General features: G+C 32.0%; 3 protein-coding genes and 1 non-coding gene across 4 annotated transcripts in view; 1 reads left to right on the top strand and 3 right to left on the bottom strand.

Moving 5' to 3' along the window:
• The window catches only part of LOC133195432 (uncharacterized), a 466,395-nt gene that overhangs the window by 24,356 nt on the left and 425,494 nt on the right, over positions 1 to 16,545 (bottom strand). The window lies entirely within an intron of this gene.
• On the top strand, positions 168 to 6,627 carry LOC133195429 (PRA1 family protein 3-like). Its single transcript, XM_061331269.1, has 3 exons — positions 168 to 362; positions 2,185 to 2,402; positions 3,610 to 6,627. The coding sequence occupies exons 1-3, from the start codon at positions 184 to 186 to the stop codon at positions 3,747 to 3,749; spliced, it is 537 nt and encodes a 178-aa protein (XP_061187253.1). The 5' UTR covers positions 168 to 183; the 3' UTR covers positions 3,750 to 6,627.
• Trnas-gga (transfer RNA serine (anticodon GGA)) lies at positions 8,259 to 8,331 on the bottom strand. The gene has a single exon. It is a non-coding gene; the product is annotated as a tRNA-Ser (tRNA).
• On the bottom strand, positions 8,559 to 10,493 carry LOC133194304 (short-chain collagen C4-like). The gene is made up of 3 exons (XM_061330286.1): positions 10,252 to 10,493; positions 9,527 to 9,594; positions 8,559 to 9,016 (listed from the first exon to the last, which is right to left on the bottom strand). The coding sequence occupies exons 1-3, from the start codon at positions 10,491 to 10,493 to the stop codon at positions 8,559 to 8,561; spliced, it is 768 nt and encodes a 255-aa protein (XP_061186270.1).

The raw sequence follows: 16,545 nt of genomic DNA, 5'->3' as shown, positions 1-16,545 counted from the left end.
AAAAAAAATATTAGCCTATTTTATTTATTCTCTTAAAACTTCTCATATTAAAAAAGTACAGATTTAACAAAATCAATAGATTCTAAATCGATTCTCTACTTTTTAGACAGCGCGTTTGTCTTTAGCAGAAATATTTTTTTTAATCAGTGGCATAAGCGGCCTTATTTTGTCAGCAACTTCACGATGGCAGACGTTCAGTTTGCTCCTTTGCGGAGTCTGAGCGACTTTATGCTGGAGTCAGCGCGCTTCCAGATGCCAAACTTGAATGACCCAGATAAATGGGCTAACAGGGTGATGCACAACTTGTATTACTTCCAGACAAACTATTTCCTGATGACAATCATAGTATTCCTCGTCATAGGGTATGACTATATGGAGCTCGTGAGTCAGCTCCCACCTTATGTTAATGTGTATACTTGCATTAGTTAATCCCAGACCTATAAAGTAGTAAACATTCGCTGGATAATCTATTTTAAAGTAATTTTATGCTAAAACTTCTAAAAATTTTAGCATCAGAATCGGATCAAACTGCTAGATCTAATATTATTACTTGTCACACACTGTCTTTCCTAAAATGTTGAATATAATTTTGATGACGAACAGTTCTAGTTTATAATTCTCAGGACTCAAAACTAGCGAGAAATAGTAGTTAATTATGAATTCATTTGAAAAAAACATAAGTGAAAACTCTTAGCCAGACATTATACATTATATTCATGATCGATATATTGAGTTTCTGGTGGTTGGTATCAACTAAATTTCTGTTTTGTAATATAAAGAAATATGAATTACAGGTTTAGTAACTACATATCTTACTAAATGTTCTTTAATATTTGGGGAAGTGACAGATTGCAAAAATTAACACATTTAAATTGGAAAAAAGATACCTTTTTTGAATTGGGAATGGGGTCTTTACACGGCCCCAAATATAGAGAATCGAGAGCCCTGCACTACCCACTCCTGTGGTTAATACAAGTAACTGATTCAATTATATATAACTCTGGATTAATAAAGAAAAAAAGCACTGATTCATTCATTTATTCAATTTTAGTTTGTGGAAGAAAAAATTCATTTTGATCCCAGCCTCTTAAGATACCGTATTGTGAAAATTTTTAGCTGCAATAATGAAATATCCCTTGAAATCTGTCTCCTATGTGTTCAATACCATTCTGAAAATTTTACAGTCACCTCTTACATGTATCAGCAATCAATTCTGGCTTGCAGCTTTTCCATTTTCCATACTTCCCTTTTCATCAAATTACTTCCCCTACATATTTATTGAGCATTGGCTATAACTATTATAGGTTTGTAGTTTACTTGTACACATAGACACATATATATCACCAATGCTTCAGGCACTGGCTGACAAAACAACTGACAAGGGAACTAGGGGTGAAATGATACATCTCCTTCATGGTACGATACATATTGTATCATTTTGTCATGGTAGAGTTATTTTCGATATGATACATTTTGGTAGAAGGAAACAAATTCAAAGTTGTTCTATATTTTGTTTCACTGAAACCAGTAACTTAATCTACGTGCAAATTGACTAGAATTGATTAGTAAAGATTATTAAGTATCAGAGCTCCAAAATCACATTTTTAAAATTTAATCATGCTGTGTAGCATGTTTTTACCAATGCCAAACCTGACTGAACAACTATCCTGACTAAAATTTAACCAAACAGAAATGGAGATTTTTGTATCGTGTACCAAACCAACAAAAAATACCAAGTTGAATCAACACCATGACGAACCATTTTATCCCTAAAGGGAACCAATTCCATTTTTGCTTACACACTTACACAGTTTGACACAGTGCACAACTCTGATTTCAGTTTTAAGTTTTGAATGCATACTTGTACTTTGCCAACTCTTTTCTTCTTAACTGACAATTTTAACATAAGGCATTGACTATTTATTTTAGTGTACCCTTGGGTAAAAAATATTAAATCTTTAATTTCTAACTGTGGTATGAAAGAAAAGTCTGGAATATTGAAAGTAAAATTCATATTTTTAATATGAAATTTCAATATTTACAAAATAGCTATTGAAATCTTTTAAAAGTTGGGTGCAAATAGAATTTTTTTTCCCTCTGTTAATAACACAATACATACAATTTACCAAGACTTACCGGTAAGTTTTTCTGTTATTGATAACCTGAATCCACTTCTGTTTGAAGGATCCTACACCCAGTGAAGATGGTGTGTGGATTTGCAGCAATAGCGGCGGCCTTTGGTGTGTTTGTTTACTGTACTAACAGTCAGTGGACGGCTCGCAGATTCAAGAAAAACCACCCAGTAATTAGTCTGATCATCATTGTGGCAGCCGGCTATCTGCTCGTGTACATGTTTGGGGCTGTCATTGTTTTCATGTTCGGGATTGCTTTTCCACTGTTGTGTAAGTTTATTCACTCTTTGTATATAACTTTTCAGCTCACCTGAACTACAAGTGTAAGTTTAGTTTGCTTTTTTGACCACACCTTGTCTGTCCATATGTCTGTAAACTTAAATAGGGTGTGGCTATTTTAAAATCTTCTCAAATCTTCTCAAGAACTACTGCACTAGGAATCCTGTTGATAGATTGGGGCAGTAATAGGAGATCAAAGTTTTAAAAGCTTTAAAGAAAATGTTCTTAAAAACTACTGATTGGTATTGATATGTGATAATGTCAAGTTTTTTTAATTCAATTTTTTGTTTTATACAAGTTATGGAACCAGGGTTTGTGGGTGGGGTTAAATTTTGGCATAATTCTTGTTATGGGAAAAAAGAATTTTCTCCAAAACAGCTAGGCTACATGTATGTTAGATGTACTGCTCTTATTGTTACCATGTTGAATGGATTGAAGTGAGTTAAACCATGACCCTTGGGGCTAGGTTGAGTCATAATTTTTCATTGGAATAAAGAGGGCAAAAAATTTTGCATGTAAGAAAATCTGATGATGAAGAACATGAAGCCAAGGTGACTCAGGTAAGATTTGTGGCCCATTGGCCTCTAATTTTTTTGTTTTTGAATGCGTTACTTGAAAAATGTAATAGCTTGATAGGTGAACAGGGTAACAGGACGATTTGTCCCCACTGACAATTCAGGCTGAGACTCTTTGCCCCCAAAGATGTTTCTTGCCAAGACATTTCATGCTACATATAACATTTCTGTGTTTGAATTTATTATTTATAAAAGAACTATATATTTACTTGATTTAAGTACTTTAAAAAAATGTTAAGTTTTTCATGACTTTTATTCATTCATTGTATCAGTGTCTGTGTATATCATTTTTTACTAAAAAAAAACTTGTTTTTTAACTGATATGTAATCATAATTACATGTAAGTGCCTGATTAAGTTTTGAGGGGTTAAGACTTATAAGGAGACTCTCAGTGCCATTCCTGATTAAGCAGACGAGGAGAAATGTGTGAGTAGGTAGAATGACCAGTGATGTACAACGCAAATGTACAAATTTACAGATTATTAATTATTTGGGAGTTCGGCAAGAAAGATCATTAGGGTCGTATTGTCCAGCTATCTGATAATGTCGTTGATTTGAGTCTGCATATTTATTTGTAAAGAGTAGATATAGATTTAAAATGGTTTAATTTCTGTATATTACAGTGACCTTGATTCATGCTTCCTTGAGAATGAGAGGATTAAAAAACAAATGGACAAACAAACTGGAGACCGCGGGACTGAAGAGGACACCGATGGGAATTATACTGGATGGACTGGGACAGGAACAGGAAGTCACTATGTAGAAACAGGAAGTGAAGGGCATTGTGGGAACAGGAAAAGGATGTCAGAGGAATCATGGAAGTTGGGCATTCTTAACTTGTTTATAAGGAGTTTAAGATGTTTTGGGATGGAGGTCATTTAGTGTGAAGGTGATATTCATACAAAGAGTTAATTTTTTGCATTTTTTTTTTTTTGGATGTGTTTTCTCTTTTTGAACCTGTCATTTTGCTTTGAATTTAAGATATGATTTTATTGACAGTTTTACTGAGCATATGGTTTTTCATGTCACCTTACTTTCTGTGAAGTTAGTTATTAAAAAATATTTGGTGAATATTGTTGATAATCTTTAGTTAAGGTATGAAGTCTTGCCCAATTACACAAAAATAAATTCTAATGCAAATAAAAATTTAGTTATTTAGGATGATATAGACTGTGTTCAGTGTAAGGACTAGATCCAAACACCAAAATTTGTTTGTATTTTTTTTAATGCCTTTTTTATTGATCTTTCATTCTGTATTAAAACAAGATGTGTTGATTGAGAGTTTTATGATTAAATGGAGTTAAATTAAATTGAATATTAGTATAATGTCCATTCTTTAGCATGATATTGTTTAAATTGTACATGAATGAAGTGCTGAAATACTGATGTATACATATAAATGTATAGACAGTGCTAAATGTAGGACCACACATTAGGTTTGTGCCATAAAGTTTACTGAATGAGACAACAGCAGTCTGTAACTTAAAGAAGAACGAGCTTTTACAAAGAGAGATAACTCTTTCAATTTCTGGTAAGAGGGATAACTCTTCATTTTTTTTCTAAGAGATAACTCTTATGAAAATCGGGTTCTTTTTCTGAATTTTTTTTTAAAACAATTATATGTCTTAAACCCTACTGATAATGCTTATATATTTTTTTGCATCACCATTTTATGTTAAGAGTTCTTCCCCTATAAGGACTAAAATTTTGTGTTCAAATAGAAGTGGATATTGAATGATTTATCACTCATCAATCTGTAAATTAAAGATTATATACTAAACAACCAACACAATAACTCAAACTAAATTCAGATTTAAAAAATGAAAATTACAAAGCCATTCTGTTGTCTCTGATTTTGTTTTCCACTTATATAAATATGTAGTTTCATGATTTTTGAAATATTATGCAGAAAGTGGATGTTTCTTGTTCATTATTGCTTGTGGAATTATTTACTTACTTGTTTTGATTGGGTATTTTTAATATATGTCATAGCATTCAAAATATTCATGTTTCCAGTTTGAAATTATAACTGTTCATATAATTTTTTTCAAAGGTACCTTTTAAATAAATGCAACTCATTTTTTTTCTCAAGTTAACAGGAAGGGAGAATGTGAATGCGTTTTTGTAATTTTTACCTATGATTGCAAAACTCTGAATGAAATTAAGTACTTGAAGAAATAACTGTTGTATGGTTTTAAAGCATGTGCAATAATTCATGATAATGACCATGTTGAGATTAATCAAGTGTTATATAATCTGTGTGATACAAATTCTACATTGTATTGTTTACTTTATTCACATTTTTTTAAATGTAAAAACAAATTAAATACTTTTATCATTTTACAATTTATAGAAGATAGCTGTTTCCTTAAGTGTGACTATTCTGACTGAAATCTTTCTTAATTTGGTTAAAACATTTTCAAATTTTGCACCATTGGAACTCTTTTGAAATGGGAGGAAAATTTATCGCCCACAATTACATCATGTGACAAGAGGACAAGGGAAGTAAATGCATACACAATTTACAGAATTTTAAAAGATACTTAATTGCAGAAGGAAAATAATATTTTACCTTGGATCAATTTTAATTCTGCAAACATTAGTAAAGGCATGTAGCATGCATTTGCACTTAACCTCACTGATGTAGCAAGTCTGAATGTGAAATCACCAAATGACACATAAAATTTACAGCCAAGTAATTATGTAAACAGAGATTCCTAACAAATAGTATAAGATAAAAAAATAAGATGAGGTAAGATTTCAAAATTCAAATTCTGTTTATGTAAGTGACTGATAAAGTATTACAGCTGTTAGGTCTGTAAACTCCTTGCCTGCCGAAGTCATCCCAGTGCATTAAATTCACAAGAGATTTTCTGCAATTGCTAATTCACTATTAATATAAACACAAAAATATTGTAAAGAAGTATTCCCATGCCAATTTTAGGTTACTTTTTCTGTTTCTTTTACAGAAGATTTCTGACTGTCTAGTCTCCAAATGTTTAAAACTGTTAATCATTCTTAAGAGTGAAATTACTATTCCTTAAAAAAAAAATTGCATCCTATTCTTTTTGGCCAGGTGAAAATGATAAATTCAGACTATACAAAAATTTGTACATACATACATGTAATTATTAAGTCCCATGATATTTAAGAAAAATACAAAAAAATTATATATAATTAAGTCCCATGATTTTCAGGAAAACCTAAACTATTGACTGAGAGTGTGAGATTGGATGTTTATTTTTCAGTTGCTTAGTTTGGTACATGTATGTCTGTGATTGAAGAATATGTATGGATTAATTTTGCTGAAATCTAGGTTGTATTTTTACTTCTTCCAGATTACACTGTAGCTTGCATTGTATCTTTTATCAGACAGATTATGCTTAAGAGGTTTATCAGATTGTTGCATTTTGATGTTCTGATTTTGTGTGTTAATGGCTTCCTCACAAATGACAAAAACCAATTCTCCATTAAGTAGACTTGAGACACACCTGTATAAACCACCTGTACTTGTCTTGAATGATTTTCTAGAAACATTGGTGTTTTTTGTTGTGTACTTGTTTTATTGGTCATCTCTTGTATTTATCTCTATAGATGTGAGGTAAAATCGTATAACAACTTAATAAATCCAGTGAATTTTTTCCTCATATTTTTTTTCACTGCTTAAGGTATTGGAATGGTTTGATTGTATGTTTATTGTAGTCATCAATTACAAATTTAAAAAAAATGATGTGGCTCACAAGAGCAAAAATGTCAACTCATATAGTCTAACTTTCTGTTAATTATAGCTATTGACAAACAAGTTGATGAAACAATGATACCAAGAGTCTCGTTGAAAGTCATCATTTCGCAAGTTCTATGGTCGATACAATGACCTTGTCAGCAAGTACAATCTCTCATTAAGTCGAATGCTGACTGACGTTTTTCATACTAATTATTTGGCTATTATTTACACATTGAATTGTCTATTTCCATTTTCCCGATCATGACAAGGAACACATGGTGTGACCGATCGACAGAGGATGCATACTTCTCCGTGGCACCTGATCCCACCTTTTATCTCATCCTTCACATAATATTTTTTTTTCATTTTGCTTTAGTAAGCTTTTTACAATGTTTAATAACGCCCTCTTCATATATTTGTGTTGTTTGTGATTTTTTTTTTTGATCGATCACTGTTCGTTATCTTTAACTTTTACATATTAATACCACTAATTACGGTCCTGCTATTTTTGGACAAAATTAAACATTTTTCCAATACTAGTATATTCCCATGTAAAACTTTGAAACTTTGATCCCCTATTACGGTTCAAGCCTATTCAAGGGAAATGATTTGAACAAACTTAAATCAGCACTGTCTAGAATTTATGCTTGCATATTGATATCTTTGAGAAGGATTTTAGAGAAAGTTTGCATATATATTCCTATGTAAAACTTTGCCTACCCTTGGTCATGATTCAAACAAACTTGAATCTGGACTATGTTAGGAAGCTTTCATATAAGTTTTATCTTTTCTTGGTCAACATTTTATAATTATAAAGTTTAATAAAGGATGTCCTTTTGAGTGTTGTATTTTGCGTATTTCAGTACACTGATAACTTATCATGAGATATTGTAGTTCCATTTCTTACTTGCCGTTGTTTCCTGTTATAAGAATTACATAATAGTCCGACTTTGTTACGCTGTGGTCCGCCTTTGCTAGATTGTATTTTTTTCTTTTTTATAATCATTAATGTATGTTTTGAACGATAGTCAAACTTTGTTGTGTTCTGGTTTGTGTAAGACAGAATACGAGTATCTAATAACGAAAGAAATTGTAAAATTAAGATATGTCAGATACAAATTCCGGATTCAAGAATCATTATAACAGTAATTATTAATTAGCCCTAGTAGAAAAAAAAGTTCCGACGTGAAAACGTCAATTAGGTACAATGTTTTTATATTTAAAGTATTTTGCAGTTCTCTCCCGATTTACCGGTTTTAAAGCACAAAAAATCGAGTCAATTATATAATAGTAGTGTAACGGGAGAGGAGAAAAATGCAGCGGACCAGACCGGGATTCGAACCCGGGCCCCCTGAAACTCCAGTGCTCTACCAACTGAGCTATCTGGCCACCGGCGATCGATCCCGTCTGACCGCCACATTCCTCCCTCCTTAAAGGTCTTCGGCCCCCGAAGACACCAACCCAGGCTCTTCCCTGGCAGGTCTTTCACCTGTCACTTCCAGGGCATGGCACGGCACCAAATGTAACGGGAGAGGAGAAAAATGCAGCGGACCAGACCGGGATTCGAACCCGGGCCCCCTGAAACTCCAGTCAGGTGCTCTACCAACTGAGCTATCTGGCCACCGGCGATCGATCCCGTCTGACCGCCACAGTAGAAATTACACCAATTAGAATTCTTAGAGGTTGTTTATCAGCTTGCGGCTAATTTGTTCTTAGTATACGTTTTGTTACATATCTCCTGAAATCCATGGTTTATTGTAGTGAGAAACGTAAATAAAACTGGATAAATTTCAACATTTTATCTCATTAAACTCTGAAAAAAAGTAAGAGACATTGTTCTCTTCGTGTTTACTTTGTACACACAACAAATGATAGGTAAGTGTTGTTGTGGTATGGGGGGCATGCCAGTGCTCCACACACCGCTTTTACGGGATGGACGAATTTCCCATTGTCATTACGTTCTCCCGCTTGAAGAGCATCAGAGTGTTCATCCAGACATATATACTGCGTAGCAGCTGCATCATTATACTGTCCAGCTGCAAGGTAACCACGATATTGCTCGGTCCATCCTGTGTAACAGTTGTTCATTCCTGGTATCATCAACACGCTTGATTGTGTAGTCCTTCTACAAACGACACAAGGCAAATCATCGCCATTATTATGTCCAAAGTCAGTCGAATCGTATTCTGCACCATGCATGAAAGCATTAGATGTGGTGAATTTGGTGGTCAAGTTAGGATCAGGTGGTAGACAAACAAATTCAGCTGCAGCACCAGAATGAGCATACCAAGATCCACCGGCAAATCCTAGAAGATAATCTATTCTTCAAGAAAGTACTATGAAGCTGATATAAAAATATATTTGAATTCCTTATTAACAATATCTAAATAGCCTTTAGTGATAAGAATTTCCAGAATAAGCTGAATTTACATGTGCGCTATTGCGATCTTTTATCAGTTGGTATGTTTTTCATAATGAAAAATCCGTAGACAATTCAGTGTGTAAATAATGGCCTAACAATTAGTATGAAAAACGTCAGTCAGCATGTGACCTAATAATAAATTGTAAGGTCAAGGTCGACCATAGAACTTACGAAATGATGAGTTTAAATGAAACTGCTGATATTCTTGTTTCATCAACTTATTTGTCAATAACTTACCTCGTTTTAGAAATTGTTCACACGTAGGACATGCTCCTGCGTTTCGAATTAACTGAGAGATATAAACCCAGTATGCAGGTGATGAAGGTATATTGCTGCATAAGTAAGGGAAGTTGACGATTGAAAAGTTAAAGAATAATTATTTTTTTTTACGTACCGGAGTAAACAAGTTCAGTGTTGTTTTCAGAAGGACAGTCCTTTCGCCCCCATCGTACAAACACTCCACTGGCTTAAATAAAAACCATGTGTACAAAATTATGTATCGTTGAAGTTTTGCTGATCATTTAAGAATTGAAGAAAGTTATGAACAACTCATTGATGATTCAATTGTAAAGAATATCATGGCAACATTTGATTTTTTTTTATTCCTGTTCCTTAATATTTCTTGCTTTATCTCAGAATTGTTTTTTATATAATACATTATATTACAGGAATTTGAATTTGGATTAAAAAATAACATTATGAAAAGTACTTTCTTTAAAATTTCTGCTTGCATGTGGGTTTAAAAATGAAATGAGATATTACAACTTCTGCGTATTTCTATATTTTGTTTGCTGATAAAACTATTGACATTGTCATATCTTCCTAATACGAGATATCTAAAATATTGAACAAGATATTCGGGACCATCAGCTTTTGTCGTAGTCTTTAGGGTAACGATGTAACAAACATTGGGTGTCAAGCCTCGACCTCCCGCGTAATTGAGGTCTTTATCGCCCTCAATGGACTTTCGAGATAAACTCTATAAACTCTATGATACAATTACACATACTTAATAGTCTGAATTCTAGATCACTTGATTAATGTAATGAAATACATTTTTATGGATATTAAAAAAAGTTACCAGTATATATGAGAGGCAAAGCATCGTATTTTACAGACAAATCAGTTGTTTTTGCCACAAGTTCTGTATACTTTGTTGATATATCGGAATACTGCGTTGCTAAACCAGAGAACTTTCTGGATAAATCAGAATACTTTGATAATACGTCCTGATACTTTCTCTCAAGGTCATGGATCTGGGACAAAAGCACGTCTGGATCATTAAGCAGGATTCTTTTTTCACCATGCCCGATCACAGCTTGTACATGTATGAATATAACAAAAATGTACAATATTCCCATAGTTATTAGTTAACAAGCGTGAGTCTTGTCAAAGGAAATTTATGTGCACGACTGGTAGATAAGAAAAAAATTGAAATCGTGACTTTATTATTAATACTTCTGAATATGTAGATCACAGTGTAAAAATCACAGTCACGTCTTTATTATCACACCAGAACAAACCATTCTACAGAAGCATAAATCGTATTGGATATATATATGATGTCTGATGTCGGAATCAATTTTTTTCGGAACATTTAAAGTTAGGGAAAATTAACAAAAGAAATTTTATTCCCTTATATTCTGAGTTAACCCCCGTTTATTAAGTATTTTTTTAAGTTATTTATTAATGATAATGTAAACCCATTTAAAATTTCTAACTATCCCGGGTCAAGATAGGATAACAAGAATAACAGAAAAACATATATCAATTATAGCATTTCTACAAATGACACTATTTTACTTTTAAACATGAAATATACGGAGATAACGAACAGTATTCAAGCTTAAAAGTCCAATAAACAATACAAAACAGGAGCAGAGCAAACACGGACCTCCAAACATTAGAGGTGGGATCAGGTGTCATGGAGGAGTTAGCATCCCCTGCCGACCGGTCACACCCGTCACACCCGCCGTGTGCTCTTTGTCATGACGGAAAAATCCGTCGACAATTCAGTGTGTAAATAATGGCCCAACAATAAGTATGAAAAATGTCGGTCAGCATTTGACTCCGCAGCACAGTTAAGGTGCCAAATAGAAATATCGGCGAATTTTTTAGATAGAAAATACATTCTTTACAAGGATGGGCATTTCTTTTTAGGACTTTACTATTATTGGACAAATGCAATGTGGTTGAAAACTAAATGTTGAGTACGATTAGATTTCTTATTAAGACTTGTCACGTGATGTGGAAGTCACGTGATTTTAGCAAATATACCTGAAGTATTGAGGTCATCTATAAATTCTAATATTGCAAGGGCATAACCAAGTTAAAAATCTAAGTTTAACATATAATTATTTTCAACACTCTTTGTAGATTGTGAAAAGTGCTGCGAACCTATATAGATTCTTCTATCTAATTGCTAAAATTACATTTGTTAGACCGTATGTTGAATAATTTGCTGGTCAAGTACATTAAATACAGATATAATTAAATCATTTGCAAGATTTCAACAGGTTCGCAGCACTTTTCAAATATCTTCATACTTCTTCAGTTTATGTGTAAAAGCTTGTCATAATTCATTGATGGTATGCCCTTGCAATATATCGATTTATTATGACCCTTCTATTACCCTTCAGTGAATCTGTATACATATATACGACAGTATCGCTTGTCTAGGGAATGTACGGGAAGTATATGAATAAAATCATAAAACAGACATCGCATCCAAGTTAATGGCCTCTTATATATCTACAATTTATATTTTATTTAATTACAGAATACCTTTTTCATTGTATAAATATAATTTGATCCGCCTCTCACTGCATACAAACTGCGTCAAAGTTTAAAATAGCAAATCATTTCATTTTGTGGTAATTCGAAGAAGTTATATTTTTGTGTGATGTCATAGTAAGCATTTCCCGTATAAATTAGGCCCCGCCTCCTTACTGCAGCCTTAACTGTGCTGCGTCAATGATAAATTGTACTTGCTGACAAGTTCATTGTATCGGCCATAGAACTTATGAAATGATGACTTTAAACGAGACAGCTGATATTCTTGTTTCATCAACTTGTTTGTCAATAATTTACCTCGTTTTAGAAATTGTACATACGCAGAGCATGCTCTTGCGTATCGAATCAACTGAGAGATACATACCCCGTATGCAGGTGATGACATATGAGTTTTCGTTAACTTCATTAATAAGTCGATATTGTTTTTAATCTTATTTTTTACATTAGAAAGTAACATACTATTTGTTTCAGTTTTGTTCTGATATCTACAAAACATTTTAAATTTATATATCTTATATGCTAGGAAAGACACAAAGGTATTTAAAAATTGTATTTTGGAATACTGTTCAGAATAAAACCCTAAGATGACATTTTTCCACTGTACATCAAAATTTAACACAGAACTCAGATTTTTCCATAGTATTTGAACATGTTCACAATCAAAAAGTAAATGTCTTATATTTTCAATTTCATCACACATATTACAAAAAGCAGATGTTCTGTATTTGCATTTAAAAAGAAAACTGTTACAACATAATGTATTATTTAACAGTTTGTAATTAAATTCACATATTCTTTTGTCATAAATGTCTTTTACTTTGTTTCTATATATAAACTTCCAGCTCTCTTTAGCAACAGAAAATAATTTTTTAAAAATTAATTGATGACTTGGAGCTTTAAATTTCGTAAGAGTAGATTATCGTAGAAAAATTTACATTTTTTTTTTTATCTTCAATACATTATATACCATTGATAAAATTAAAATAACACTTTCCTATAGTCTGTATGTATGAACAACAAGTCATATTAAATTTTAAAGCTTTATTATAGATTGCCATTTTTAATATTATATATTCACACATCCAGTTTGATTTTTGTTTCAGATCAAAGGACAATTCTTGTAGAGTTTTAAATTGTCCATTTTTGTTAAAAAGGTCTTTAACATGTGTTATCCCACTTTGAATCCAGTTTTTAAAACAAATTGTTTTGTTTTCATATTTAAACATATCATTATTCCATATTGGTTGCTGAGCAAAACTTACATTAGATAATTTAGTCTCATCGATATATCTTTTACAATCATTAAAACTACAGAATAATTCTTTATTACAAATCGGGAGGTTTGAAATGATTTTAATTCAAAGTCTGACGGTTTTGTCTCCGATAAAGTTAATATATAATTGACATCGACATTAAGACGATTTAAATAGCCTTCTACTATTTCACTGAGTATACAATTCTTATCTATTAAGAATCTAGTCCATGCCGCCTTTAAAGCCTTAAATTTCAATTCAATATCTATCACACCTATTCCACCATCTTCCTGTTTTCCGATCACAGTATCTCTTTTAATTCTATTGCGTTTATTTCCTATGAAGTTAAATATGCTGCTTTTAATTTGTCGAATATGTTCGGGATATTGAACCCATATAAATAAGTTGTGACGTAGCTAATAAATTAAAGACACATGATTTCCAAAAATAGTCAATTTTCTTTTTTTCCAAGATTCAAAGAGTTTTTCCATATTTTGAAAAGTTTTTAACCAATTCAATTCATAACGCTGAATTTATTTATGGCCAATGTGTATACCTAAACATCGAACAGCATCATTAGTTACCTGTATGCCTCCTACATTGGTGTATTTATCATGAAGACTACCTAGTAATATACATTGTGTTTTGCTTAAATTAATTTTTGAGTTTACAAAATTCATTAACAGTCGTTACTGCAACATTTAAAGAAGATATATCTTTTAAAGCCAGTGTGACATCGTCGGCATGCTGAATATTTTTTATATCTCTTTTCATGTTTGATAAATTAATACCTTGTATTTTATTGTTATTTTTAATTTTAAGGGCCAATATTTCTGCCACAAATAGATACAATAGAGCTGAAATAGGGCATCAATGTCTAAAACCTCTATTCATGCTACAAGTTTTAGAAATCCAACCATTGGTTTTAATTCTGAATATTGGTTTATTGTATAGAATCTTAATCCATTGAAGAAAATTTTTTAGAACTTGAAAAAGAAAATTCCACTCGACTGAATCGAAAGCCTTTTCAAAATCTAAAAATAGTAATAATCCGTCTCTTTCATTTTCCATACAATATTCATAAATGTCTAAAATTAATCTTGCATTTAAACCTATGTGACGACCTTTGATATATGCCGATTGTTCATTACTAATTAATTCATCTATGACACTTTGCAATTGTTTTGCGAGAACAAAGGCTATAATCTTGTAATCGGTGTTTGAGTTTTTAAGATTATTCTTGTCACCCTTCTTAAATAAAAGAGTGATAAGTGCCAATCGCGGAGAATATGATAATTCTTCTTTTTCAAATACAGTTAATAAAACTTCGTAAAAGAGAGGTCCAATTATATTCCAAAAACATTTATAAAATTCCGCTGATAATCCATCTAAACCGGGAGATTTGATGCTCTTTAAATTATGAACTACATTTGAACACCCATCAAATGTTGGAAATGTGTCGCAAAACTTTCTCTCGCGATCATTGAGTTTTGGACATTCAATGTCTTGTAAATATGACGAAATATTGTATCAACAGATTTGCTTGTATATAAGTTTTCGTAAAAAAGGCACATTTCTTGTAAAATTTCACTTATACTAGCAAATATTTTATTATTATTTTTTAATTCAGTTATGGTATTATTTGATTGAAGGTTTTTTATCCAAATCCTAGAAAGAAACTTGTATTTCGCTCTCTATCGCTTATCCATGGAGCTTTTAATCTTATTTGAGCTCCTTTAGCAATTTCATCATACATTGCATCTAACTCTTTCTCTAGTTTTCGCTTTTCATTCATATTAATTTTTGAACTAGGCAAAGATTCAATATTATCGATTTTTTCCTCAAGCAATTTTACTTTATATTTTATATTATACTTAGATTGTTTTGCGTATTTAATAGAATAATCACGAACACTTATTTCAAAAGTTTCCCATTTTAAAACTGGATCTTGCGTTTCATCAATATTGTTAATTATATCTATTATACCGTGCTTGTAATCATCATTTTTCAAGGTGAGATACATTTAATTTCCAGTAACATGCACCTCTTTCTAGTTTACTAAGATTTAAAGTACATTTAAGATATCTGTGGTCACTTAACCGTGTGCTATTATTATGAGTACCTGGAATTCGTCTGACAATGATATTTTTTACACGTTCTATGAAGTCTTTATTTACAAAAGTATAATTTATCCTACTCTTTGGACAATTTTCTGCATCACACCATGTATAACCATTGTAAGCAGGATTTTTATTAAGCCATACGTCGACTAAGTCCAGCTTATTTACTATTTTACTTAATTTTTTTATTGGATTTGTCATTTTCTTTATTAAAATTGCAACTGAAATCACCCCTTATTATGATTGTACTATCTTGCGCAGAAAAAGAGGAAATAAATGTGTTGAGAGTGTTTAAAAAGGCTAACCTATCTGACTCTTTATTAGGTGCATATACGTTAATGATTGTAAATAAATTATCGTCTATTTTTACATTGACAAGTATTTTTCTTCCATCATTAGACTTATGTACATTTAAAGTATCTACATTACATTCTTTGTTGAAAAGAATGGAAACACCTCTACTAAAAAGAGAGTCTGAAAAGGCATGAACTATATTCCCGTTCCATTTTCTGTCATAATTTTCCACACGTTTTTCAACAAAATGAATTTTTTTGTAAAAGTATTATACCTATTTTACTCTCTTCTAACAATGTAAAAATTTTAGCTCTTTTTTCTGGCGAATGGAGACCTCTTACATTCACCGACAGTAAACTTAAATTTTTCATTTGTCTGGTGGATATAACTGTATAATAATGTCATATAAGAAAAAAGGGAAATAAGCTAATTTAAGTATAATTATATAGTTTACAAATAATAAAACATTATACCAATTCATGATAGCATTTTTAAAGTATGCCATTTTTTTTCTGCAAATAAATATAACACTAAGCACATATCACTGTTCATGAAATGCTGCATCAGACTTACCGGAGAAAATACAGTTACTTCTCATCCTCGGAACTCTCTGTATCAGGATTACAGCCAGATACATCGCTGTCGGACATTTCTCTAAGTTGGTGTAGCATTTGCACTATTGTGCGTTGGTTCGAATGTTCTTTTTGTTTTTGCTTTCTTCGTTTTTTGTAGAATCACTCAGTTTTCTTTTTTGAACTTTTTTTGCATTTTTTTCATAAGGACACCAAGAGTGGTTTTTCCCGGCCAGTGTTCAGGTTTGATGTTGCACGTACCATCGCGGTCAAACCCTGAGCCCCATTCATTGTTGTACGTTGCTTCCACAAAAACTGTAGATTGCTTGGAGGTACACAATTTATCTCTGAAAACAGATTTGTTTTCCAAGATTTCCTCCA

This window comes from Saccostrea echinata, unplaced genomic scaffold (genome assembly GCF_033153115.1).
Source record: "Saccostrea echinata isolate AGI-Se365-2 ecotype Australia unplaced genomic scaffold, CSIRO_AGI_Sech_v1 ptg000029l, whole genome shotgun sequence".
Taxonomy (NCBI): Eukaryota; Metazoa; Mollusca; class Bivalvia; order Ostreida; family Ostreidae; genus Saccostrea; species Saccostrea echinata.
This window is presented reverse-complemented; position numbering and strand designations above follow the sequence as displayed.